The 26658-nt window shown below is 36.7% G+C and overlaps 1 protein-coding gene across 2 annotated transcripts in view; it reads right to left on the bottom strand.

Annotated features, from left to right (window-relative positions):
* Nucleotides 1-1283: 1283 nt before the first annotated feature.
* LOC124428236 (retinal homeobox protein Rx1-like) overlaps nt 1284-26658 on the bottom strand; it is a 48660-nt gene continuing 23285 nt past the window's right edge. For both annotated transcript variants that reach the window (XM_046972125.1, XM_046972117.1), the window contains 4 exons: nt 26577-26658; nt 4736-4833; nt 4030-4208; nt 1284-3547 (listed from right to left, as the gene is read on the bottom strand). The exon at nt 26577-26658 is cut by the window's right edge and continues 151 nt beyond it. In XM_046972125.1, the coding sequence (XP_046828081.1) occupies nt 3384-3547; nt 4030-4208; nt 4736-4833; nt 26577-26658 (523 nt within the window). In that variant the 3' untranslated portion in view covers nt 1284-3383. The remainder of the gene's footprint in view (nt 3548-4029; nt 4209-4735; nt 4834-26576) is intronic.

Genomic DNA, 26658 nt, shown 5'->3' with positions numbered 1-26658 from the left:
TCTTAGCCAGCCAGCCAGCCCTTCCTACCTCCTACCCTGGCGCACTTCACAGCGACCCCTAAACGCGTCGATTGGAATACCTAATCGTTCAGGGACCATTCAGCACCCCCCCATTGTTCCACCGACCAGTCGTTGTTGGTGCTGTTAACGTCGAATCCTTTCACGCTCTGACGCTATCGCATCTTCTTTTTCCTTTTCTTTTGTTTTCTCTTCTTTTCTTTTCTTTTTTCTCTTCTTTCTTTCTTTCTTTTTTTTTTTTCGTTCTCTTTTCTTCTCTTTCCCCTTTTTTTGGTTTTTTCTTCCTCACGAAAAAGACGATCCCTCCAAGTGGTAATCAGGGGCAAACGTGCCTACGAATTATCGAATCTTGAATGTCGGTTCTTGGTATCGATCAACGACGGACCCTATTTAACGGAGAGAACACGTACACCAAAAGGAATAAAAAGAAAACGGAAAAAAAGGGCCTCTTTCAAACTGATTTTACTTATGTAGTCGCTTAAAAAAAATTGTCCTATTGTTTCTTTTTTAATTTTAATTATTAAAAGTTCAATTGTAAATAAAAAAAAAAAAAATGAAAATTGTCAATCGGCGAAGAAACATACGCGGATTAATAATTATAAGGGATAAGGATAATGTTTGTGGTATCGTATTCGTATAAAACGTCCTCTATCCTTATATCATATTGGATGGGTTTACTGCAACATACGCTTGAACTTTTATTACGGTAAAGGGATCTTGATCGAACGACCTTGAATATGATTAAATATGTACATCAAATTTTTATTTTTATCACGAGAGAGAGAGAGAGAGAGAGAGTAGGTAATTATATACAAACAGACGTTTTCAGGAATCATTTGGGTTTAGTTTATCTACGTTGGATGATCATCGGACGCGTAGAGACAGAGATCGATCGATTACCCATCCGATCGATCATCTTTCAAGAGAGAGATCTTCGAAAATAGGAATAGACAAAAGAGAAGAATACAAGGAAAACGAAAAAAAGAAAAAAAAAAAAAAGAAATTAAAAAGAAAAATAAAAAAGAAAAGGAAGAACAATCAAAAGAGCTACGAATCGAACTCGTTTGGTTTTCGTACGATCGATCTCCTTTTTCAAAAGCTTTCTCGAATTTACATTCCTCTTAATTAAGCTCTACGCTTAATATGCACAATCCTTCATTTTTATTTTTTCATTTATTCATACTTTCATTCATTCATTCATTCATTCATTCATTTATTTATTTATTTAATTTATTTATTTACTTATTAATTAATTAATTAATTTATTTATTTATTTATTTATTTATTTATTTTCCCTTAACGTACTAATACTGCAGAATATTGTTTATGTCAAAATGTTATTCCACCAATCCGTTCTTCCTCGTACTTTGTTCGTTTGTTTTCAAAGCTATGCCCTACAAAGAGATATTTCTAATCTTCTTGTTACCTTTTCTTTCTTTCTTTTTTTTTTCATTTTCTCTTTTTTTCTTCTTTCTTTTTCTCCCTTCTCGAAACGTTCGTCGTCTCGAAGAGAACGACGAATCGAAACGATCGCGCTCGGAGATACGGTCTGGCAGCTTAAAATTATACGACCGGAAGAATTCTTTTCTTTTATTTACCATTACAAGAGATACGACTTCTCGATCCATATTGGCGAGAATCGACGTTTACGATCGATTCCAAAAATTCTATTCTTGAATTTTTTTTTCGGATTGAAATAGATGCGACGCGATTGAGATCCGTCAAATCGAATTAAACATCGATTTAATATTGAAAGTTTAAATTTCGACGAGAAATAATTAAGTAAATATTTATGGGGGGATTCCCGTCGTTCTTTTCCTTTTTTTTTTCTTTTTTTTCTATTCTTAAGTTCTTCTTAAAATCAAAGTAGAAATACAATTCACGTGAGCGTTCGTACTCGATTTGTTATTTTCTTACGCATACACGCACGCACCTACATACATACATACATACATACATACACGCGCACACAAACACATCCACGTGTATAAACATTTGATCGTCGGATACATGCGTAGTCGTACACGTATTACACACGTTTTAAGTATGATTGTCACAGAAAAACACTTCACCGACTTTCAAATTGATCGAGTGCGAGGGAACGGAAACGTTTTCTTTCTTTCTTTCCTTCTTTCTTTTTGCAGCTTTTCTTTTTTCTTTCTGCGAAAAAAAATTATGATAAAAAAATAGTAAAAAAAAACAAAAAAAAAAAAAAGAAAAAGACGAAGAAGAGAAGAAGAAAAAACGAAGAAAGGAAAGAAAAAAAAAGAACCAAAAAGAAACAACAACAACAACAACAACAGCAGCATCAACAACAACAGTTTCTCCTCCCCTTTTTCCGTCGTGCCTTCAGAAACTTTTGCAAATTTCCACGATTCTTTTTTCCTTTTCTTTTCTTTTCTTTTCTTTCTTTTTTCTTTCTCTCTTTTCGAAAAAGTCCCTATAAACATTTCGTTTCACTTACATACTTACATGCGCGCACCCACCTTCCTAAGATCACACTTATTGTTACGAGCATATGAACGCATAGTACGAATGAAATCTCTCGAAAGGTCCTTTCACTCTTTTATTGATATTGCACATCATCGTGGAACGATACAATACGTCTGATCGTCTCTCATTCCGAATGGATAAGTCATTACTCGGAAAATAATTGTTTATCGTCAAACACGACTCGTAATTCTCTTTTGCTTTTTCTTCTTTCTTTTTTTCTTTTTTTTTCTTTCTTTTCTCTCCGTTCTTTTCGTCCCTTTCTTCCTCCCCCTCCCCCTTCCCTTTTCCTTTTATATATATATATATTTTTTTTCTTTCTCGTTTCTTCTTCTTTTTTTTTTCCCCTTATTTTTTTTTCTTCTCTTAGCTTTGTCTCTTTTTTGTTCTTCGTTTCAACAAATTACTTTATCAACGAATTATTTCGAATTACTTCGTCGATCGGCGCACCATCAACACTATAATCACCATCATCATCACCACCATCACCATCATCATCATCATCATCATCGTCAATGTCATTACGGCAGGATCTTTCTCGACGAACACAACGAAAGCAGGTACTAACTTCTTTAAATTCCTCGGTTATAGTTCTTTAAAAACGAGGAGAACGATTTTGTTAGAGCTTTCGGGCCCTTCTCGAAGATCCAAAAGAGTTAAGTTCATTCATCAACGTATATATATAAGATATATATATATATATATAAGAACGAAGAAGATGGAATTTGTACGATCAATGGAAAAATTTCGATGATGGTAAAAATCGTCGATCGTAGTAATTTCCATTTCTCGTAATCGATGACAACTGCGACGATGAATTCGCCATCAGCCGTGCATGGGACATTTGGTTATCTTCTCGAGTCGTACGTTAAACTTCAGACCATTTGAAGTCCCTTGGTGATGCTCTCGACGTGTTCCTTGGCTCGCATTCTTAACGCCTGGATGCTGGTCGTACGAGGGTCGTGACCCGGTGGACTCGGAGGTGGTGGTTGGACATGACTACCTCCTCCTATGCTTGGCATTCCACCTCCCAATGTTCCTGAAGACAATCGAAACTTTTCTATCTATCTGATTTATCATATATATGTATATATATAAATTTGTTTAACAACGTTGATATTATTCTTTAAAGCACAATCTCTCGACGATTTTATATATTGATCTTTTTTTTTTTGTTCTTACTATTTCTTTCTTTCTTCCTTTTTACGGGTAGATAAATTAAGATTCTCGATTAATATACAATACAGGTGCACGTTAATATATGACACTTTAATAATAAATAATTTATGAATTTTATTTTGTTAATAATGATCAATCCTTTTCGTCGAAAGATATATTAACTTTACTTTATATATATTAAAAATACTGTTTGGTACAGTATTTTTGGGGATTGCTTTTATCAAGAGAAAATAATAAAAGGATATATTTTCCGGTTAAAATCGTTCCAATCGAAATCCGATGCGAATGAATTTCCTAGGGCTCGATAGCAAGCAAGTGTCTCTCGATAGAGATTCAACGTACCTGGGACCGCATTAGCCACAGCGGCAACGTTAGGAGGAGAGGGCAATCGTCTCGGGGACGTTAAATAACTTGGATATCCCGTGTGCGGTGCGGCCAGGAATCCTGGTAGCGCGCTCAAAAGTCCTGGCGGTGCGAGCCAAGGATCCCCTGGTAATCCAAGAGTTGTTCCACCGACATTTCTAACAGACAGAAACAATGGATATTTATGATGAACGTTTCCTAACTAAAAACTCGGTCACGTTACTTTCGTGACTTCGACGAATATAATCGTAGTTATCAAATGTATTGCCAGTTTATATCTCTAATTAACTCAAACGTCGTTAACCTCGTGAGAGATCGATAAGAAACCCGCGAAGACAATTTGTTATGACAGGGTTTATTATTGTCCATCTTTTAATTGATATCTCTTTCCATCACTCCCACGAAAATTGGACTTTTTCAGCTTTAACTAATTTATACAACTTTATTTACGGCCAATTGCGAAAATGCATCGGGAAATTTATTTCTTTCTTTCATTTTTATTTTCAGAATATTTCAGGCTTCTCGACGATAACATCGAATAAGATTAATTGACACTACGATGAATGAATCTTCAATTATGATACACACACATACACACATATATTGACTACACAAAAATTCTCGACGAAAGTTCCTCAATTTTAATAAAAATCAATAATAACGTAAAATTAATTTTAAAGCGTACCTCATGTTAGCGGCGTGATGATATTCACTTAGACCAAGCCTGGCAGCCTCCATTTTCTCTTGTCTACGCCACTTGGCTCGTCTGTTTTGAAACCACACCTGTAAAACGAATAAGAAGAAACGAAAGGGTAGATTTAGAAAAGAAGGATATATATTTCGTCGAGAACTGGAATCTTTTCTTCTTCTCTGTTCTCTTTTTAATTAAAAAACTCACGTCGTTTAGTGAAATCTCATCTGAAAGTGTCAAGAAGGAAAGTCAAGAGTCGAAGTCGAATACAGTAGTAGTAGTAATAGTAGAAGTAGTAGTAGTAGTAGTAGTAGTAGTAGTAGTAGTAGTAGTAGTAGTAGTAGTAGTAGTAGTAGTAGTAGCAGTATGGATAAAGTTAGTTCCCCTCTTGTTGAAAGAGGGCTAGCGATTCAGCCTGTTTTTACGTTCTGTGGGAGCGGTCAACTGACAAATTCTCTGCTAAGTAGAACGTGAGTGCGAGAGAAAGAGACAGAGAGAGAGAGAGAGAGAGAGAGAGAGAGAGAGAGAGAGAGAGAAGGAAAGAAAGAGGGGTTGGCGAAAATGGAGTTCCTTTAGCGAGCTGTGGTACCCGATCGAGGGCGAGAAAAGTGGCTGTTAAGGTTCTCTTTCTGGCACGTTCTATGTGTATATATGTATACACATAGACTAATACGCACAGAACACATATAGAGAATTGTGCGCTGGCGCACTCGTTCGAAAAGGAGGGTTAGAGAAATGTCTCTGGGCGGGGCGGTCCACCCCTGGAAGTGGTTCTGGATAAGAAAAGGAGGCCGTCGTAAGGGGTCCACCCTTCGTTTCTTCGGCATCAAGAGGGTAACGAGCCCTTAGGGCGAAATCGAAAGTGAACGACGTGACGGTGTTCTGAGATGGACCAAGTAAGTGCGAAAAAGATATATATATATATATATAAAGAGAGAGAGAAAGAGAGAGTGGGTGAGAGAGAAAGAGAGAGAGAGAGAGAGAGAAATGGTTGGCCAAGTAAGAAGCAAAAGAAAAAGAAAAAGAAGGAGCAAAAGAAAAAGAAGAAGAAGAAAAAGAAGGAAAGGGAGAAGGAAGATGGTGGGGGTAAGGAGCTAGTAGGACGGCCATGTTGATCTCTTTATTGTAACATGGCTGCTGTTGGCAGCCCGCTAAAGTCTATCGCGTTAAGAGCCGATGCTTATCGGCTGTTGCCTTCTCACTCTTATGAATTATTCAATGGTTACGGAGACACGTAGACGACGATGGTGCCTATTGCGTCTGTTCCTGTGACGAATTTACAGAGAAGAAGATGAGAAAGGGGAAGGAAAGACGGAGAGATGATGAAGAGAAAGAGAGAGAGAGAGAGAGAGAGAGAGAGAGAGATCCATTGAAGATTGGTTGATCCATGGTGGTCGATCGCTTCGTGAATGATTCCACCAAGGTTTCATCCTTTCGCGCTTTTGTCGCTTTGTCGCTTCGACTTCAATTCGTTGAACCAGTCGAATAGAAATTAAAGCTCTTTCTCTTTCTCTCTATCCTATTTCACTTTTCGTTTTCTTCTTTCTTTATTGAACTCTATCAAGCTCACCACCAATCCTGCGGTATGCTCGTTATGGGAAGACAGGGATAGCTAGATAAAGAGAAAGAAAGAAAGAAAGATAGATAGATAGATAGATAGATAGATAGATAGATAGATAGAGAGAGAGAGAGAGAGAAAGAAGGAGAAAGAGTTAACTGACGCGATGGAATTTCGATTTAAGTGTTGGTTGCATTTCGTTCAACTTTTCTAGAAGAGTAACGACGAAGTAATTGGGCTTTATCGTTGGACTTCTTTCGTTTTTCCCTACGACGCTCGAGGAAATGAAAACATATTAATGAGCAAGGTAATTTTAAATATTCTTCCTTTTTCTTTATTTGTTCTTTCTTTTCTTTCTCTCTCTCTCTCTCTCTTTCTATCTATCTATCTTTCTCTTTCTATCTCACTCTGGAATCAACGCGAAAATAAGTTACATCCTTAAAGCGTGGAACGGGTCGTCGCAATTTAACATCCGACCTTGTTAACTCCCTGGCTGCTCTCCAACTGCCTGAATTCTTCTCTATTTTATCCGCGAGATAAATTCCCTTCGAGATGTCTTCTAAACTTTAAAATCCGGCATTGATAATTCGTAATATCGCTTATTGAAATGAAATATTAACTGTTAATGTTGAATTTAAAATCGACAATCGATAAATTTACGAACATAAATCGTAAGCAATATTATTTCAATGTAATCAAAGTGTAAGAGGAAAAGGAAACGTTATACATATGTATGGTTCCATCTTGGTCGATTGGTTGGTTAGTTGACTGATTGGTAGGTTAGATGGATATCGAAGTATTCCCGGTCTCTTATCAGGACGATATTTTCCTTCGAACGAGCGGAGAAGCAATTTTCTTTCCTGGCCCCGTAGATGAGGAAAAGGTCATGGACAAGATGCTACGTTGAAATGATGAGAAAATAAGCGAATTTCCCTTCGTATCTCTTATATATCTTTTACCTCTCTTCTTGTCCTCCTCCTCCTCCTCCTTCTCTCTTCTTTCTCCTCCTCTCTCATTTATCTCCATCTTACTCTTACTCTTATTTTCTCCCCCCCCCTCTCTCTCTCTCTCTCGTTGACTCGTGCCTGCCTGCTTGCCTGCCTGCTTGGTTGTCTGCCTGCTTGCCGGCCGGAGAGCAACGTTCCTTCTCTCTTCTCTCTCGCGGAAATATAAAGAACAGGGCTAACGCGGCTTAACCTTTTTAGGTCGTAAATTTATTAGAGTAGGTACTTCCAACCTTCTCCTCCCACCTCTCTTTCCTCCTCTCTCTCTCTCTCTCTCTCTCTCTCTCTCTCTCTCTCTCTCTCACTCAGTGTTCCACCTTCGAACTCGACTCGTCTCCCTTCTTCGCCTTATTCCAATCTTTCTTCTTCTTCTTTCTTCTCCTCCTCCTCCTCTTCTTTTTCTTCTTTCTCCTCCTCCTCCTTCTTCCCTTCTTCTTCTTCTTCTTCTTCTTCTTCATCTTCTTCTTCTTTACTTTCCCATCCTCTCTACGGCAATGATATTGCGAAGGTAAACTCGCTTAGACGGTTTAAATGCAAGAAAATTGGAATAAAATGGAAGTAATTCCGGGATTAAAATTGCACGTTGTGTTCCCGTGGCGCGTTGCCTATCACGAAAGAAATAAAAGAGGAGAGAGCGAGATCAACGAATAAAAAGCTCTTCGTCCTTTACGCGCTCGTCCGTTTATACGGCTCGTTCCGTTCGTTTAAAAACTAAATGCTTTATCAAACTTTCCGTTTATTTTCGATTTTCGACGTTAGGGGAAACGACTAGATGGAACTTTTACAAATATTATCCACCCTCCTTTACCACGAATTTACGCGTAAGAATTATTTGACATATATTATAGTTACCTATTTTGAAAGGTAGGAAAGAAAATTGGAAGGAAGGAAGGAAGGAAGGAAAGAAAAAAAAAAAAAGAAGGAAGAAAGAAAAGAAAAGAAATCACACGAAAATATTTTCGATGGTGCTATTCCTCTTTCTCTCTCTCTCTCTCTCTCTTTCCGTAACAAAATTCGTTGAGTAAATCGTGACTTTTCTTTATTTTTTTTCTTTTTTTTTTTTTTTCTTTTTGACAAAAATAAACTCAAATTTGAAAAATCACGACGTAGTTGTTACTTTATAAGCAAACGATAAATAAACAAAGAAACAAAAAAATTAGAAAGAACGAAGGAGAATATCTATTTCCTTCATCATCCCTTCGAAAACATAAATACATACATGTGTACGTATCCGTAGGACGAAAATATTTTTAATAACGCGATTCATCGTCGATCACAAAATTCATAGATCATAGACAGCGCACGGGTATAATCCTTTTTATAAAAAAAAAAAAAAAAAAAAAAAAAAAAAAAAATATCTAAATGAGAATTTGCTTGAGACCCGTTAAAATTTTTCTAAAGTAAAAAAACCATTATCACGATTATTATACAAAACGTAGATACGTCGTACGACATATTTTTCTTTCTATTTTTTTTTTAAATTCATTGAAGTTTAAAAATCGAACAAGCATTGGTACGATTCGTTGATGTGCTACGTCATACGAAATTTTTCTCGGGTACGTCCACTCGGAAGTTGAACTTTTCGATAGCGTACGAGAGTAAAAAAAAAGTGAATGATTGAGTGAGTGAAAAGAGTGAAGAAGAGAGAGAAAGAGGGGGAGAGAGAAAGATAGAGAGAGAGAGAGAGAGAGAGAGAGAGAGAGAGAGAGAGAGAAAGAGAGAAGGTTGTTAGCGACAAAGTATCGACGTTAACGTCGTTCCGGCGGCTGCGTAACAGCTTTCGTTGATGTTCTTTCTCGTGACATACGGTGACGAGCACTCGACGCAACAATGGCGCCGATATCGCGTCAAAAAATCACTTTTCCATCATCTTTTTCTATTTTTTGTCTTCCTTTTTGTTCCGTTTTGTTTTGTTTTGTTTTTTCTTTTTTTTTTTCTTCTTTTTTTTTTTTATGTGAATATGCGCGTGCGTGTGCGTGTGCATGTGTGTACAAACATATACCATATATTGTGTATATATACTATATATGTACATAGTGTGCCTATGTGTGTGTGTATATGTATATATATATATATATATATATATATATATATTTGTGTATATATAGACGTATCTATTTATCCCCTTCTCTTCACTCGTCACGTCTGATCGTTGTCTCCTTTACAGGCAGATATCCTTCCGGGACAACGATCTCTTTATGTTTCGGTGGCAACCACTCGTCGAATTCGGATTAGCGCCAGTAAAAAGGTATTCGAGGTAGTCACGCTAGAATGAACTCATTGTTGACATCCCAAAGTATTAACAGATTTGTTTCATTGTTCGTTCAACGAGACTACGTGTCTTTACGGGTAGGTAACTAAGTAAGTGGGTAAAGTATTTACTTATAATACTTACTTGAGAATAATAGAAAAAAAAAAAAAATAAAGAAAAAAAAAAGAAAGAGTTGTTTTTATATTTTCAATAAGTTATAAATAATAATAGTTATAAATAATATAAGTTATAAAAATCCATTTCGTTATTGATCGTAAGCTAACGAATAACGACGATTCAAATTATACCTAAACATTCTTCCGTCTTTCCTTTTTATCATTATTTCTTTTAACTCTTGTTTTTTTCTTCTTTTTTTTTTCCCCTTTTTCGATCATATCAAAGATTTCGATTGCTTAATCCTTTTGTAATCTTTTTCTATCGTCCCACGGTATAAAACATTGTAATTAACTTTTCTAGATCATCCGATTGTCAAAAGAAAAATTTTTCTTAATAACGAATACGTATAATCACATATACGTGATAAAATTTAAAGCGTTTACGGGAACGAATTATGAATATGGTGAAGAGGAGGGTGAGGGGATAAGGGTATAGAGATCGTCACGATGAGAAACAAAATGTCGAATGCAGGGTTATTTTTCTTTCGGATGTATTACAAGTCTATCAAAGGACTATCGTTGATCTATTACTAGAGAAGTATTACTGGATGGAAGAGGGGTTCGGGGAAGTAAGGAAAGGGGCGGCACACGTTTCGAATATAAGCCTAGATTCCGGTCCAGGGCACCCGTGGAGACCGTGGCTCGCATAGTGGAGAGAAGGGAGATGTTTGGAGAGGGTTGGAGTCTATTATTCGCCGTGCTTTTTATGTCCCCCTCTACCCTATCTCTCTCTCTTTCCCCTCCTCTCTCCCTTCCCCATCTCTCTGGTCTCTCTCCTCCTCTCGTCTATACTATTTTACCCTTCACCCCTCTGACCCGTGTGCCATGTCAAACTGTCGGACAAATTCAATCCTGAGCAGTCGTTCTCATTTCTCCTTCAAGAATCAACGATTCTTGTCTTTCAACGAGAGACAGAGAGAGGGAGAGAGAGAGAGAGAGAGAGAGAGAGAGAGAGAGAGAGAGAGAGAGAGAGAGAGAGAGAGAGAGTGAAAAAGAGAGAGAGAAAGAGAGAGAAAGAGAGAGAAAGAGAGAGACCAGGAGGAATCTATCCGCACTGCGGCTAATTTGAACTTGATTTGCTTTGGCATCAAACTTCAGGAGCTAAATCGATTTCCTATGGTCTAATCCATGAAGGACGTCCGATTATCGTTAGAGAAACACGAGCGAATAGTAATTGCGATCGATCGATCAATCGACGATTTTTAATATACATTTAAATCAAAAAATTTGCGACACTGTTATAATATATCGTTATAATTTTAAAGAACGACGAATATGTTAAATTGATCTTGATCGTTTATTTCTAAGAATCAATATCTTCTTGTAATGGTACTGTTGATCACTCGGATGAGAATCACTGTCAACCTCCTCCAATAAAGCCACCCCTGTCGTTGCGTGTAATCGCCCTTAAACACTCCAACGCCCTGCAGTACTTCGATACAATACTAATGTGCTACAAATAACATCCCAAACACGAGGCGATTTCACTTTTACAATGTGACTAAACGTTGACTACTATATGTCGAACAATGATATGAACGAAGGAAGGATCGTATTATATATGTCTCTCGGCGAAAAGAAAAAAAAAAGTATATATATATATATATTTATATATAGTTAAATATTTACTTTTGCGAATGAATCATTTTTTCTCAATTTATTTAAGAAATCACTTTTGTTTTCCCTTTTATAATCATTTTCATTACTAAACGACGAGAAATAAAAGAATCATCCTCCTATCGTTTGACGCTTGTCACCACGAAAAGGAGCGCGACCACAATGCGGTCGTTGGGGTACGAGAAAGGAAGAAAGAAAGACAAAAAAAAAAGAAAAAAGAATAGGAAAAAAAAAAACGAAAAAAACAATCTCCTCCGATCTCTATCACCCTTAGTTGAGGTGAGAGACGACAAGGAGGGTCGAAATTCGTGGGGGTGGTGGTTGGTTGGCCGCGTGAATGAGGCAGCGTTTCGAAATTCGACAAATTAGCCTTATGGCCTCTCCTGTATTTTGACAAGCGCGTATTCATTGTCTCGCGAGAGTCCCCGAAATACATATACATTTACGTCCACACAATCTACGGTAAATATATATATATATATATATATATATATATATATATATATGTTCGCACGTCACCCAACGACGACGGAATCAGCTACGATTGAATGCGTCCTTTGTCTAGGAGAAGCTATTTAGGATGCAATATGTGTTTGCAGCATGGTTTCTTGCTCTCTCTCTCTCTCTCTCTCTCTCTCTCTCTTTCTTTCGTTCTTTCGTCTCATTTAATATTCGTTATCCGATTTATCTTGTCTGAGATTCATCGTTACTATCTTTATTCATCCATCATGCGTTATCCATCGAGTATCATGAAAAATGAAGATCGAAAGGATATTATTTGTAATAGAACAAAATCAAGATGTCCGACGTTAAAATCCCCGTGATCCTTCGTCCTTCGTAGTAATAACTCTAATAACTCGTAATAAAGCCGAAGCCGGAGTCATATTAGCGTCAGGAGCACGCACGGATGCACAAAGGGCGACCGCCCTCGACAAACACCGTGACTTTTGATGATTATTAACTTCACGGGGCAACGCAAGAGAAAAGAGAGACCAACAGTACATAGACGAGAGAATCCTGGAGCATTTCGTTCTCTCGTATGTCCAAGAGAAAGAGAGAAGGAAGTAGGCGCCGTAGACAGTAATCCGTTGCCCCGAAGGCTTTCGTATATCCTGAATCCCCCCACTCCACCCCCATCCACCATCCCTCTTCTCCTCCTCGTCGTTGTTACATTCTCCCTCCTCCTCCTCCTCCCCCCTTCCCCCTTTACACCACTTTTTTCCTCTTTCTTTTTCTCCTTGTCTTTTTTTCCTTTATCTCTCTCTCTCTCTTTCTCTCTTTTTATCCTTCTTCCGTATCTTCATACCACTTTCGTCGGTCACGTTTACTCACCCCATCCAGTCTCTTCTTCTCCCTACGTCCTTCCTGGGAACCAAATTAATAGTTGCTTCTGCCGGATATATCTCGAATTCGGTGTATTCCCTCGCGAACGAGCATTGGGACCCCCGTTCCTCCTTCTTTCATTCTCTCTCTCTCTCTCTCTCTCTTCTCGACGTCCCTTACTGCGTTTGACATCGGTTACTCGTTAAAGGACCGCGTCGCACGATATCTCGATCAAACGAACCTCGCCTTCGCAATCGAATGGGTTTAATCGAACGGACTAGGAAAATTAATAACTCGCGCAATTTTCAAAGGGACTACCTTCTCTCTCTCTCTCTCTCTCTCTCTCTCTCTCTCTTTCTGTCTCTGTCTCTGTCTCTATATTTCTCTTTCTCTTTCTCTCCCTTGCTATTTCTCGAGACACGAGGAGACAGAACGATCAGAGTTTTATTACTTATTATTTTACCAGATATATATATATATATATATATATATATATATATATATGCATATCTATTTTTTTACCTATACAAATATATTTTTTTCTTCAATTTCAAAAAACGATCTGCTAATTTTCTATACGTATTTAGATAAATAGGTATCGTTCGCGTCTTCTTTCTCATTGTCATAGAGAAAAAGAGAGAGAGAGAGAGAGAGAGAGAGAGAGAAAAGGAGAGAATAATTTTGAGAAATACTAGTAAAAAGTGAAAGAAAGAAGGAAAGAAAGAAAGAGAGTAACGTTACTAATCCATAAGGATCGCAAGAGGGATAATACCTGGCGGCTCGAAAGTAGAGATCTCGAGAACTCTTGAAACGGATATATTTTCACCAAGTGACATTCATCCTTGTGTATATGAGAGAGAGAGAGAGAGACAGAGACAGAGAAGAAGAAGAAGCTAGTCGTCGCTCCTCTCGAGTTATGCCTTTGTAAGGGATCCGTTCACCGTTGCATTTTGCATCTATATACGTCTGTCGGCAGGGTATACTTTTAAGGGAAAGAGAAAGAAAGAGAGAGAGAGAGAAAGAGAGAGAGAGAGATGCATATACTCAGCCCGGTAGCGGCAAGAAATTCGATCTTAGAGCGCCGTGGAAAAAAGAGACGAGCCAATGAAGAGAGTGTGGCGGGGTGGGAGAAGGGGGTGAAGTTATATGTGTGTGCGCATGTGTTTTGTGCGTGATGACGGGGTGGTGGGTTAGAGAAGTAATGCAGGGGAAGAGCGAGAGAGAGAGAGAGAGAAAGAGAGAGAGGGATGATGTGGCGGGTGGTGTGTGCCACAGAACGTGCAAAGGGAGGAGGGCAAAAGCGGTGGAACTGAATACGTTTGTACCTGAGCCCGACAATGGCCTTCGTAATTTGATTACAAGGACCGCCAGCTAATTGTTAATTGCTGGCCTCAGGATCGTACGCCGACAAAGGTTTCATAACATTAGATGGAATATTAAAACGAGCAGGCATATGTGTACATGTCCCTTCGCTTACCGGTATGGTACTGCGTGTGTCCTACATTATGCTACGGAATCTCTTTCTCTCTCTCTCTCTCTCTCACTCATTCTCTTTCCTACTTTGATAGGAACGAAGTTGCTCAATGTATGATCCACCATTCGTGGGAAAAATTTTCTAATTTAGGTCCATCGTGTTAAGTTCCTACATAGGAAATCGATACGCCATAGCTCTGTTGGAAAAGTTCATGTTGAATATTGTCTAATTTGCGATACGACTATTATTGACTTTACGAAGAGACAGAGAGAGAGAGAGAAAGAATTATAATTATCGTTTCTGTTTTGGAACGATCAAGATTTTTCAAGATATTTGAAGATAATTAAGTTCGTTTCTTATCGAATGACATCCATCTTTCTTCTCTCTCTCTCTCTCTTTCTCTCTTTCAATCTCTCGATCTCGTCTCCGTAGTCATCATCAGGACGTCTAGGTCGTCATAGTCGAGGACACGCGTCCCTGCCCTCGATGTTTAACAGCTAATCTGCCAAATGAAGTGTTTTTGTGTTTGAGCACAACACTTCGTCTCAATGCGAGGAGCAAAACCGCCCTCGGGAAAAGGGTTGCTTCGACATGATTGATGCTCGAGGGAGCAACGCAAGGGTCTCTCCAACCCTTTTTACTTGAGCGACTAAACGGAGTGCTTAATTGAGCCACAGACCTCAGAACCTTCGGACAGCTAATCTTTCGTACGTGTCTTCACGAAACAGGATGGACTTTTTCCTTTCCTTTCCTTTCCTTTTCTTTTCTTTTCTTTTCTTTTCTTTCCTATCCTTCTCTCTTCTTTTCTTCTATAATCTAGTTGTCTTCTAATAATCTTTTTCTTTATGAAATGAAATTGAAAACAAACAAAAAATGAAAACGACAAAGAAACAAAAGAAAAGAAAAATAAAAAGAAAAGGAAAATTAGAAATAAATTTCTACTACGTTTCCTTCTTTTTTTTTTTTTTTTTTCCTTTCCATCAAACACAATCAATAATACGATCTCAAACAAAATTCTATCGTCGACCGATCAACCGGTTATTAATGATTTCTCAATACAACTAACTAAGTTTCTAAAGACCCTTGGCAAACGTAATTTGGCTTCTCGAAATTCTCCTTACGCGCGGGAAACAGTCTTTCAGGAATTTCCACCGAGTGGTTTGATTCTTGCGTTTGCTTCGAAGCCACCCCTCTCTTCTCTCTCTCACTCTTTCTCTCTCTCTCTCTCTCTCTTTTTCTTGCTTTAGAACTTGGCGCAGGCGCGCGCACGCACACACGCATGTACACGTACACGCAGGATGAACGAGACGACGAAAGGACGGAACACTGGCCCGTAATGGAGTTTCCAAATATTCGGGGAGCCCTCGCTCAATTTCGAACAATTTGCATTTAGGGTGAAGTGCAATTAATAGAAGCGGGGTGTTGTCCCGCGCCATTCCACGCCTATTAACACTATATTCCGCGGGAGTTTAGCATATCGAGGGGGCAATATTGAGTTACGCGACAGTAATTATAATACTCGTTAGACGGCGCTGCAAGAGAGAGAGAGAGAGAGAGAGAGAGAGAGAGAGAGAGAGAAAGAAAGAGAGAGAGAGAGAGAGAGAGAGTTTACCCTCTCCGCATGCTCGCGCGGTCCGTAGAGGATCGAAGGACGCCTTCCGCTTCCTCCTACCTACCTACCCTTTGCCTCTACACTCACTCCAATCTTCACCCTCCACTCCGTCTCACCTCTTTTCCCTACCTACCTACATACCAACCTACCTACCTACCTCTTCCATCTCTAAACGCCTTTTCCAAGGTGGTTCATCGAAGGTCTCGACAGTTTGGTTAAGAACCCTTCTGGCTCCGATTTCTGTCTATACACGAGGAAACGATGATATACCGATCCTAACTGTCGATAAAATGAGAGAGAGAGAGAGAGAGAGAGAGAGAGAGAGAGAAAGAACAAAACAAAACAAAACAAACAAACTCATCAAATATTGTATTCTTTTCAATTGACATCATCACGGCAGAACATCGAATTTCCAAGCTCTAATTACGAAAGTAATAAAGATATTTGTATATATCATAAAAACGATCACGCGTAATAATACACAACTGTGTTTCAAACTGTATTATCATTTGACATTGATATACATAGATTCGGTGTCGTCATTGTTTCGGTCTTTGTGAAGAAGAAGAAGAAGAAGAAAATAAAAAAAAAAGGAGAGAACGATGACTCGATTATGACGGTCCATCGAGTCGTTCTAAGAGAAATTGCGAAAAGATCCTTTCCCTTTTGCGATTGAGGGACTACTTCCGGGTTACGCAGTTATCTTTAACCTCCCTACCTCCCAACCTCCTTCCTAACACGCCCCCCTCTCTTCTTTTTTCTTTTTTTCATCGCGCGGACTGCGGTGTGTCTCGAGACACGCTTTATTTTTTTTCTTTCCTTGCCACCCTTCGTATTCTCTTACTCCCTCCCTCCCTCTCTCTCTCTCTCTCTCTCTCTCTCTCTCTCTCTACGCAGGTGTCCAAGCTCCCACGATCTTTGCTATTTCTCGCCGCCCCATTTTCTCTCGTCATCTCGCGTCTAGCCTGCCATTATCTTATTTTCCGCTTGGAAACATCGCACCCACAAGAAAAACGATCTTCCGAGGTGTTACAGAGAGAGAGAGAGAGAGAGAGAGAGAGAGAGAGAGAGAGAGAGAGAGAGAGGGGTGAAAGTAAAGTGAAAGACCATTCGCACGAGGAAGATCACAGGTCTTCTCCTGTAATAACATTTGTATTCCCAAGCACCACCTTTTCCTTACGGATATCGAGCCAGCTCTTTTATTCGCGAGAGTGACTAACATGCTTTCTCTTCTTCCATCTCTCTCTCTCTCTCTCTCTCTCTCTCTCTCACATACTTATCACTCACTCTTACTCTCGCTCGCTCGTTCGTTCTACAAAATGATGAAAACTATTACAATTTACTATGACAGAATCATTATTCAATGTCCACGTTAATGTTTTATAACTTTGTCTTAACATTCCTTTTAACGATTTCGTTTACTTTGTTTTCTTTTCGCATGTTTTTCTTTTCTTTTCTCTCTCTCTCTCTCTCTCTCTCTCTCTCTCTCTCTCCGAAAGAAAGTAACTTTTACGAAATCAAATTATTGTAAAAATTTAATCGCTTTTAGGGTTTATTTTTATGAACGTCTAATTTTTTTTCCCGACAAAGAATTAGATATTATAATATAAAAGTAACATTGATATATTATCGATATAATGTTATGATACAATATGATCGTATAGTTCCTCGGACTATTATTTTGATTTATATAGTGTGTCAACCATGAAGAAGAGAAAGAGAGAGAGAGAGAGAGAGAGAGAGAGAGAGAGAGAGAGAGAGAGAGAGAGAGAGAGAGAGAAGAAAAAAGAAAAGTGCCTGTTGCAAGAGTTCTCACTGAATGTCGCATTAAACGACTTTATGGTGTCACCTATGGGTATTAATATTGCGACGCAAAGCTTATGGTCCTCGGTCCGTTGACCACGGCTATCGAAGGGTGAACGCGAACAGAGAAAAAGTAGGAGAACATAAGAGCTGATGTTTGATTCTCGAAGCAAAGGTATCATTTTCTTTTTTTTTTTCCTTCACTTTTTCTTTTTTATTCTTTTTCCTTTCCCCCAATCAATTCGAATTATCAGGATATCCGTGTCAAATATTTTTCCTTTTTTTTTTTTTTTTTTCTTACAAATGATTTGGAAAATTTTAAAAGACAAAAAAGGGAAGGAAAATTTTTTGCTCTCTCTCTCTCTCTCTCTTTCTCTTTTTTTTCTGTCTTCGCCTTCTACTCGCTCGACTTTACTCCGAAGGAGAATGAAAGTTTGAAGAAAAGAAAAAAGAAGAAAAAAAATAAAAACAAACTCCGAAAGAAAATTCTGAATCGTAGTTATGGTTACGTTTGATTTGACACCCCATAGATAATTTTACCCTTACCGGTCACCTGCGATTCGTGTCCCGGCACCGTGTCGACGTTAACGATCACGATTTAACTCCCCTAATAAAGTCGAATTAAACGCTCCGCCGAACTGAATGCCTGACGCTTGCTACTACTATAACATCGATTGCTTGTTTTCCTCGTTTTCGTCGTGTATGCATGATAGATGGTATTTATTTGTTTTATATAGAAAATGAAAATGAAAAAGAAAAAAGCAGCAAAATAATAATAAATAAAAAAGAATAAAAAAAAAGAAAAAGGAAATAAAAAAAAAAGAGAAGAAAATATGAGGGAAGAGAAAAATCTTCGAGTAAAATCCACTCTTTCACTCTTTATCTTGTTTATATTTCGTACTATTTATAATTTGCGAAAAAGATTAGAATGTATGAACGCGGTCGTTCTCGATTACAACGAAACGATTTCACAATTTTAAAAATATATTATATCAGCTCTTTATGCGTCACCTTGTTCTTCTTTTTTTTTTTCTTTTTTGTTTATTATCATTTCTTTTTTTTTTTTTTTTTTTTTTTTTTTTTTAATTTTCCTTCCTTATTTTTTCCTCCTCGTGTCGTGTTACCCGCTAAAACTTTGAAAATTAATTAAACGTGCACGCAATTTCGGATGTTTCGTGACTCGTTTATAATCGGGCGAAAGTGCTTCGAAAAGATTGAAAGAAATGTGTTTTCTCGGGAGCGGGAAAATTTAAATCGTTCTCACGCTAGGACGTTAAAAAAGATTCTTCTTGGGATCGATTAATACGATATGATCGATATTAATCCAAATGATTTCTCACGACATTATTACCGATTAAAAATGATTTTCTAAATATCTGATAGATAATTATTAATATCATCAAAATGGATTTACATTGAAAATGATTGAAATAGATACGTATTAATATATTTAACAGTATCAATGGCAAGAAGCCAAACGGCCGACGTTTCATTCGACATTTAACAGTCAAATGCATTTCTAAGTTAACGTTTGATTATCGTCCGTAATCATTTTCGAATGGGGACTATTAAAACTGTAAAAGCTAAAATAGAAATTATCGATTTAAATGAATGGACTTTACTAATTCAATTGATAATATTAGAAATTTTCGAAAGCTAAATAGTTAAATAGTTAAATAGTTCCGTCCCCTTTTAGGAAAATCGTTATGATTGTCGACTAATTAACGAACTCGCGCGTGATCAATCTCCATCGTTAAGCCGCTTACATATTATGTCTACATGTATGTGTGTGTGTGTGTGTGTGTGTGTGTGTGTGTACGCGCGCGTGCGCATTTGCTTGCTATCACGAACCCTCATAAACTTACACGCATTAAAAACATACATGCATGTATACAATACATTCATGTATCCCATGGATCCATACATCTATCTATTCGTGCAACTACGTTGCGGGTTGGAACGATTAAACGAATGTAACGTAATTAATGTATGTACATCGCGTAACTATCCCGCCATGACTGTCGCGTAACATTTAATGCACCTCCCGATGTAAATGTAGCTCGCGAACCGGCGATAATTCGATAACGGCTGCGAAATTAGTTCTTGCGTGCGATTTACATTCTCTCACTACGGACCTATAAAAGTCTGCTCGTTATTATTCCTATTCGTCGTGCGAATCCTTTGATTTGAGTAAGTACTTTTAATAATTTCCTTTCCTTTCCTTTCCTATCCTTGTTTCTTTTTTCTCCTTCCCCTTTTTTCTTTGTTTTTTTCTTCTTTTTCTTTTTTACACGCTCGATAATACTAACCTAAATACAAAATTTAATTGAAAAAGAGTAACTTTCAAAGTTAAGAAATAATTCGACGCGATATTTGGCCTTTTCTCTATTATGGGAAAGGGAAAAAAGGAAAAAGGATTAAAAAGAGAAGAAAAGAAAAGAATAAAATGGAATAGAAAAAGTCACGTTTAGAATTTTCAACAATGTATCTATAAATATTAATAAGTATTTGTATATAGGCATATGCATTAATATATGTATGTATGTATAAGAAATATATATATATATATATATATATATATATGTGTGTGTGTGTGTGTGTGTGTGTGTGTAAGAAATCAAAGTTCATATTTATTGGAAAGAATATAAAAATGTTTCGCAAATAAAATGGAACACCAAGCGAATTAACGTTTAATCTCTCTTTTGAAACATTTCAGAAACGAATTGCGGGACGCGTAACGGTTTTATCGATCTTTCTCTCTTTTTTTTTTTTTTTTTTTTTTCACTTTATCTCTACTGTTTCTCTCTCTCTCTCTCTCTCTCCCCCTCTCTCTTTCTATCGTATATTGCATATATGTACGTAGAAAGCATTTCATAGAAAGAGAGAGAAAGAGAGATAGAGAGATAGAGAGATAGAGAGATAAAAAGAGAGAGAGAGAGAGAGAGAGAGAGAGAGAGAGAGAGGAGATTCGAAGAACGGTTTTAAATTCTTCCGCGCCGTTGTGTGCGGCCATCGAAAAAAATTGTAATCGAATTGGAGTATTTTTCCAATTGGCAATCGTCCGACGGCCGGAGCCATCGAACATTGGTCATTCACCCGTCTCCCTCGATTCCAAATTAGTTGGCCTACCGCGAAAAATCAATCTGCCCGCTTTTTTCCGCCTGCCTCACTAGATTCCACCGTTGTCGATTCCACTCTTCTGTGGTTGCAACCCGGAAACGTTATATAGACAAATACATATACGCCTACATACACACATATATATATATATGTATCAGATATATATGTATGTATCTAAACATATATATATATATAATATACGAATAGTTGAACCTTTACTCTTTCTATACTTGAAGATTTTCCAGATAAATATCGCCGTTCCTCGTTCTTCATTTCAATTCGTAAAATAGTGACAGTAACAATATAAATATATTTCCACCCCCGCCCCCCTCCCTTGACAATTTCACGATAAGAGGATACGTAATATGTATTCTTCGACGATAACGATCTTACATTTATTACCTTGTCATTTGAAATTCGTAAATCGGTCGAATCGTTTTATCGTTTACGATCGACGGTTTTATGATGAAAAGAAGAAATATAAAAAAGAAGAAAAAAAAAGAAAGAAAGAAAGAAAGAAAGAAAGAAAGAAAGAAAGAATGAAAGAAAGAAAATAAAAAGGAACAGAAAAAATAAAAAATGAAATTTATTATCACGCATCTCATATACGATTACCAATCGTTTCGAATAAATCAAACAAAATGTTTTTAATATAAATCCTATATATACACACATATATATATATATATATATATATATATATATACACACATACATACATAACTATATAAATATGTCCATATTATTACATATATATGTATATAATTTGTAAGTGTTGGAGTTGATACAAAGTTTCCAAGTAATGACACATCCAATAAACTTCCTAATTATGGCGAGAAAACAGTGTTAATCTCCGTGGCCTGACATTCACTCTCTCTCTCTCTCTCTTTCTCTCTCCCTTTATCTCTCTTTCTCCTACATGTAGAGAGGTTCAACTAAATGACCAGGTAGAAGCATATAGAAAAGCGAGCACCATGAAAATCTGGGAAAACGGGCAGCGTTTTCCCGCTCGCAATCAGACCGCCGACCACCAAGAGAGCCCTCGGTACCCAACTATCTTCTCTCTCTCTCTCTCCCTCTCTCTCCCTCTTTCTCCCTCTCTCTCTCTCTCTCTTTTTCTCTTTCCTACTTCCTCATACTCCTCTACCTCATCTCGGTTTTATTCTGGGTGGAAACTCTACGGTCTGGCCAATAAAAGCATCGTTTCCCGCCCTTCGTCATCGCCTATATATCATCCCTTCTCTCTATCTCTCTTCTTCCCTTTTTTTTCTATCTCTCTTTCATGCATGGCACGAACCATCTCGTCGGCCTAATAAATCCGACAGATAGGATTGGCGTGCGCTATCAATTAAAAACGAAGCCGAACGAGGTGCGTTCGCGAGACTCTTCATAAGAGAGAGAAAGAGAGAGAGAGAGAGAGGAGAGAGAGAGAGAGATATTCAACCAGCTTGTCTGTTCTTCTCTAATAGGATTATGCGATTAGGTGTACCTTAGGGGCACCCCTTCATCTTCCGCTTTCTGTTCCTCCTCCTTCTCCTCTTCCTTTTTCTCTTTTCCTTTTTTTTTTTTCTTCTTCTTCTTCTTTTCGATACAATTCTTTAGTATGATGGAAAATGTAGAAAAATTTGGGAAAGTGATAAGAATAAAGAAGAGAAAGAGACAGAGAGAGACAGAGAGAGAGAGAGACAGAGAGAGAGAGAGAGAGAGAATGGTTCTTTTTTTTTTCTCTTTCTATCCACCCTTTCGAATTGGAAAAAAATGGTGCGGTCTGGTTGGAAAGAGAGAACGAGACGGTGGTAGTCGGTGGGTTTTAAACGTAATTTAAATTTTTAATTGCGATTCTCTACTCGGAGAACGACGCCTCCGTCGTCCTTTGCCTTTACTGAGAAACAGAGAAAGAGAGAGAGGTAGAGAGAGAGGTAGAGAGAGAGAGAGAGAGAGAGAAAGATAGAGAGAACGACCTTTCCTCTCGTTTGATGCTACTGTTTTTTTAGAGAGAAAGAGAAAGAGAGAAAGAAAAAGAAATAGAGAGAAAGAGAGAGAGAGAAAGAGAGAGAGTCCGTAGAGCCGTTCTTAAACGTTACCGTTAAGCTTTCCGTTCTCTTTTCTCAATTCCGCGAGGCGGAAGGAACAGGGAGGACGGTGAAGTTAATTAAAACGCGTTGTTTTATCCGATCTCGCGAAATACGAAACGCTAGCTTTGAAATTGGCTTGCTTTGAATAACGAGATAATCTCACTGAATTATTTGGATCTTTATCGAGACATGATAATTATCTATCTCTATATCTAACTCTTTATCTATCTATTTATCTCTTTTCCAATCAATTCGTTTTAATTCCTCAATTTATTTATTTATTTATTTATTGTTTTTTTTTTCTTTTTTTTTTTTTTTCTTTTTATTTTTTGCTTTCTTTTTTTCTTTTCCTATCTATAACATTCTCATTACTAGTAATAATACATACATACATATATATATATATATATATATATATATATATATATATATATATATATATATATAATCTACACAGAGTCCCGGTTTAAGTTCGAAAACGTTCGAGTCTGTTTTAATCGTCGAGGACACGCAGCAGGAAATTTTTAATAAACGGTTTCAACGTACATAATATGTATGAGCGCATAATATTCGATCACGATTCGTAGAGCGGTAAAAAATACGCTTGCGTGATCCGCTACATTTTCTGCCAGAGATACCTTCGATTGAGATCAGGCCGCCATCATTTTCCGAGCAGGCGAGTAGTAAGCTTTATGGTGTTCTACCCTGTGTTTTTTTTTTCTTTTCTTGTTTTTCTTTATTTCTTTCTTTCTCTCTCTCTCTCTCTCTCTCTCATTTCTTCCTTCCTTCCTTCCTTCCTTCCTTTCTCATTTTATACGAGAACTTGACGTTTTATTCACGATAAACGACGATTTAGATATACTAAAACTTTGAGATCGAGATCGAGAAGTAAACTCGTAATAGATGCCACTATTATACTCGCGTGTCCATTTCATGATAGAAATTTGTTCACGTATGTATATATGTATATGTATCTATTTGTGTATGTGTGTGTGTGTGTGTGTGTGTGTGTGTGTGTACGTTGAACAATAATCGAGCGAGCAATAAGCAGGTATATCTATTATTCATCTAATGCTAACACGCTAATGGATCGTCGATTAAACTATTCAACTATGATCAATGCGAGTTAACGTTCGTGAGGATAATATTTAATAATCTTTCTTTATAATTCTTATTATCAAGTGGAAATGATAAGCTCGAAAGAATGAGGAACGTCGAATGATTATTATAATCATTCGATATATAAATATATACATCTATATATACATAAATAAATATATATATATATCATTTTTATTATCGAATAATATTGCATAAAACACTGTCTCTCTCTTTTTCCTTCTCTCCCTCTCTTCCTCTCTTCAATTATCAAGATTTTAATTGAAATAATTGTTAATAAGTTCGTACATAGCAATGCGATTGTAACCAATGTCCGGCAATGCTGATGAATATCAAAGTAAAAATCTATTTCGCATTGTTAAACGATAAAAAAAAATATGAAGGTGTGTGTGTGTGTGTGTGTGTGAGTGTGTGAGTGCTTTGGTGTCTGTGGGAGGGATCGGAGGATGAGCAATTACCTCGTCGAAACTGCATCATTTATCGCGATGATTTGTTAATCGTCGAAGTTACGGGCGCGTACAGTTTCGGAACGAACTCGTAATCGATTGGGTCGAAACAATAAATTTCATTTTATTACACCGAACGAATGAAAAGCGTTTATATCATTTATCTCTTTTATATTACGATATGGATAATACATTAAATTGAATTTTTCTTAATATTAAAAATCATCATTAATAGTTAATGCGTCGATTATTATTTATACGTTTTGTAACGAACAAATTCGATCGCCATTAGTTTCATTCAAAATTATTTTACATTTCTACAAATTTTCTCGTTTCATATTACATGTATATAAATTTAATATATATGTATGTATGTATGTATGTATGTATATAATCTTTCACCTCTTTTTTATATACTACGATACGTAATATTGAATTTTTCTTAATATAAAAAAAAAAAAGGAATATCATCGCTAATGTCGATTATTATTTTCTAACAAATGCCGACCGCCATTACCTATTTTTGACAAAAAAAAGAATTATTTTTCATATTTACATATATACGCACGCACACACACACACACACACACACAAACGCATATTTCCTTTATTTCGTATTATTGAAATCGATGAACGGATAATTACTTATGTCGTATTAATGTGAAATAATTCCATTCCATTTGTTCGCAATATTTAATCTCTAAACGTTAAAATAAAATAAAATGGATGATATCGTCTAAAGATCGAAGTGTATACGAGGAATGAATTATTGATGATCGTTGTGGTTGGTTAGAAAAAAAAGTGAAAAAAAAAAACAGAAAAGAAAACAGAAAAAAGAAGGAACAAAAAAAAAAGAAAAAAAAAAAAAAAGAATACAAAGAAACATAGCAATAATGAAAGAAGAAGATGAAGAAGAAAGAAAGGAAAAAGGAGAAAATCAAAAAAAGGTAATGTGAAGTAAAACGGAGTAAAATAAAATAAAGTAAAGTAAATTAAAATAAAGTAAAAAGAAAGAAAGAAAAAAAAAAGGGGGGGGGGGGTAAAGTCAAGTACAATAAAGGAAAATCAATCTCTCCTTTGAAGAATTATAAAAGGCAGGTGTCGGTGTTAGTAAGTAGAGAAACGAACGAACGAACGTGCAGGTTATTATACCTATATAGACGAATAAAGTTTGGCACGAGTATGGGAAAGCGTGCCCCTGGGATAGAGAGAAACCTAATCGATGCGTCGTCGCATGCGACTGCGTGCTTTTATCGCTGTCACGCACATAATTAATTTAATTTAGTTTAATACGCTGGGCGGTGAACGTCGGCCGTTGGGCGGCGATTGCCGTTCCGATTGTTTGCACGGAAACGCTGCCATTAAAGCCTCTACCGTTGGCTAGCAGTCACGACTAGTTCGTATCACATCGAATTCCAAAGTGAGAACGATAAATCGTATCGTTCATCGATCCTAAAGAATTCATTTCTGTCTGTCTCTTTGTCTGTCTCTTTCTCTCTCTCTCTCTCCCTCTCTCTCTCTTTCTCTCTCTCTCTCTCTCTCTCTCTCTCTCGGTCTGTCTCTGCTCTTGTTATGATTACGATATTAAATTTAAATTTATTCAAAACTATTAGAATAATTTCGATGATCAGATAAAATTTCCATTTAATTCGAATTCATTTAATCTTGAAATAAATGTTATTTGAAATCACTAGAAAATGATTGTTTAAAGACATATGTATGTATATATGTTATAATTTTAACATACGTATTATATATATATATATATATATATATATATATTTTTTTTTTTCCAATGATATTAAATATATCGTTAGATCTTAGATATATCCAAGGATTAATTTACGACAGTATGATAATACTGTTGTGGTTTAATAAAAATTGTTGTCAAGATTAAATAAATATTTTACATTAGAAAATATTATATCTTTGAATATGTGAACTAATAATTAATTTCGCCTATATCATCTTGTATTAATATGTAGATAGAGTAATTAAAATAATAATTAAATATACATATATATAATACGTAAAAAAAATAAGGTAATTATTTTTAAATAATAAATTATTTAGTAATTAATTACTCTTTGGCAGGTGGACCGAAGGGAAAAAGAAGAAGAAGAAAAAAAAGAGAGAATAGTTTGTATAAATATTAAAAAAAAAAAAAAAAAAAAAAAAAAAAAAAAAAGAAAAGAAAAAAGAACGAAAAGATAAATTACAGAAGGAAAAAAGAAAGATTCAATTTGTTTTTGCTCACCTGAACGCGAACTTCAGGAAGATTGACCTTCATGGCAAGTTCCTCCCTTGAGTAAACGTCAGGGTAGTGAGATTTTTCGAAT

This window comes from Vespa crabro, chromosome 1 (assembly GCF_910589235.1).
Source record: "Vespa crabro chromosome 1, iyVesCrab1.2, whole genome shotgun sequence".
In the NCBI taxonomy this organism is placed as follows: domain Eukaryota; kingdom Metazoa; phylum Arthropoda; class Insecta; order Hymenoptera; family Vespidae; genus Vespa; species Vespa crabro.
This window is presented reverse-complemented; position numbering and strand designations above follow the sequence as displayed.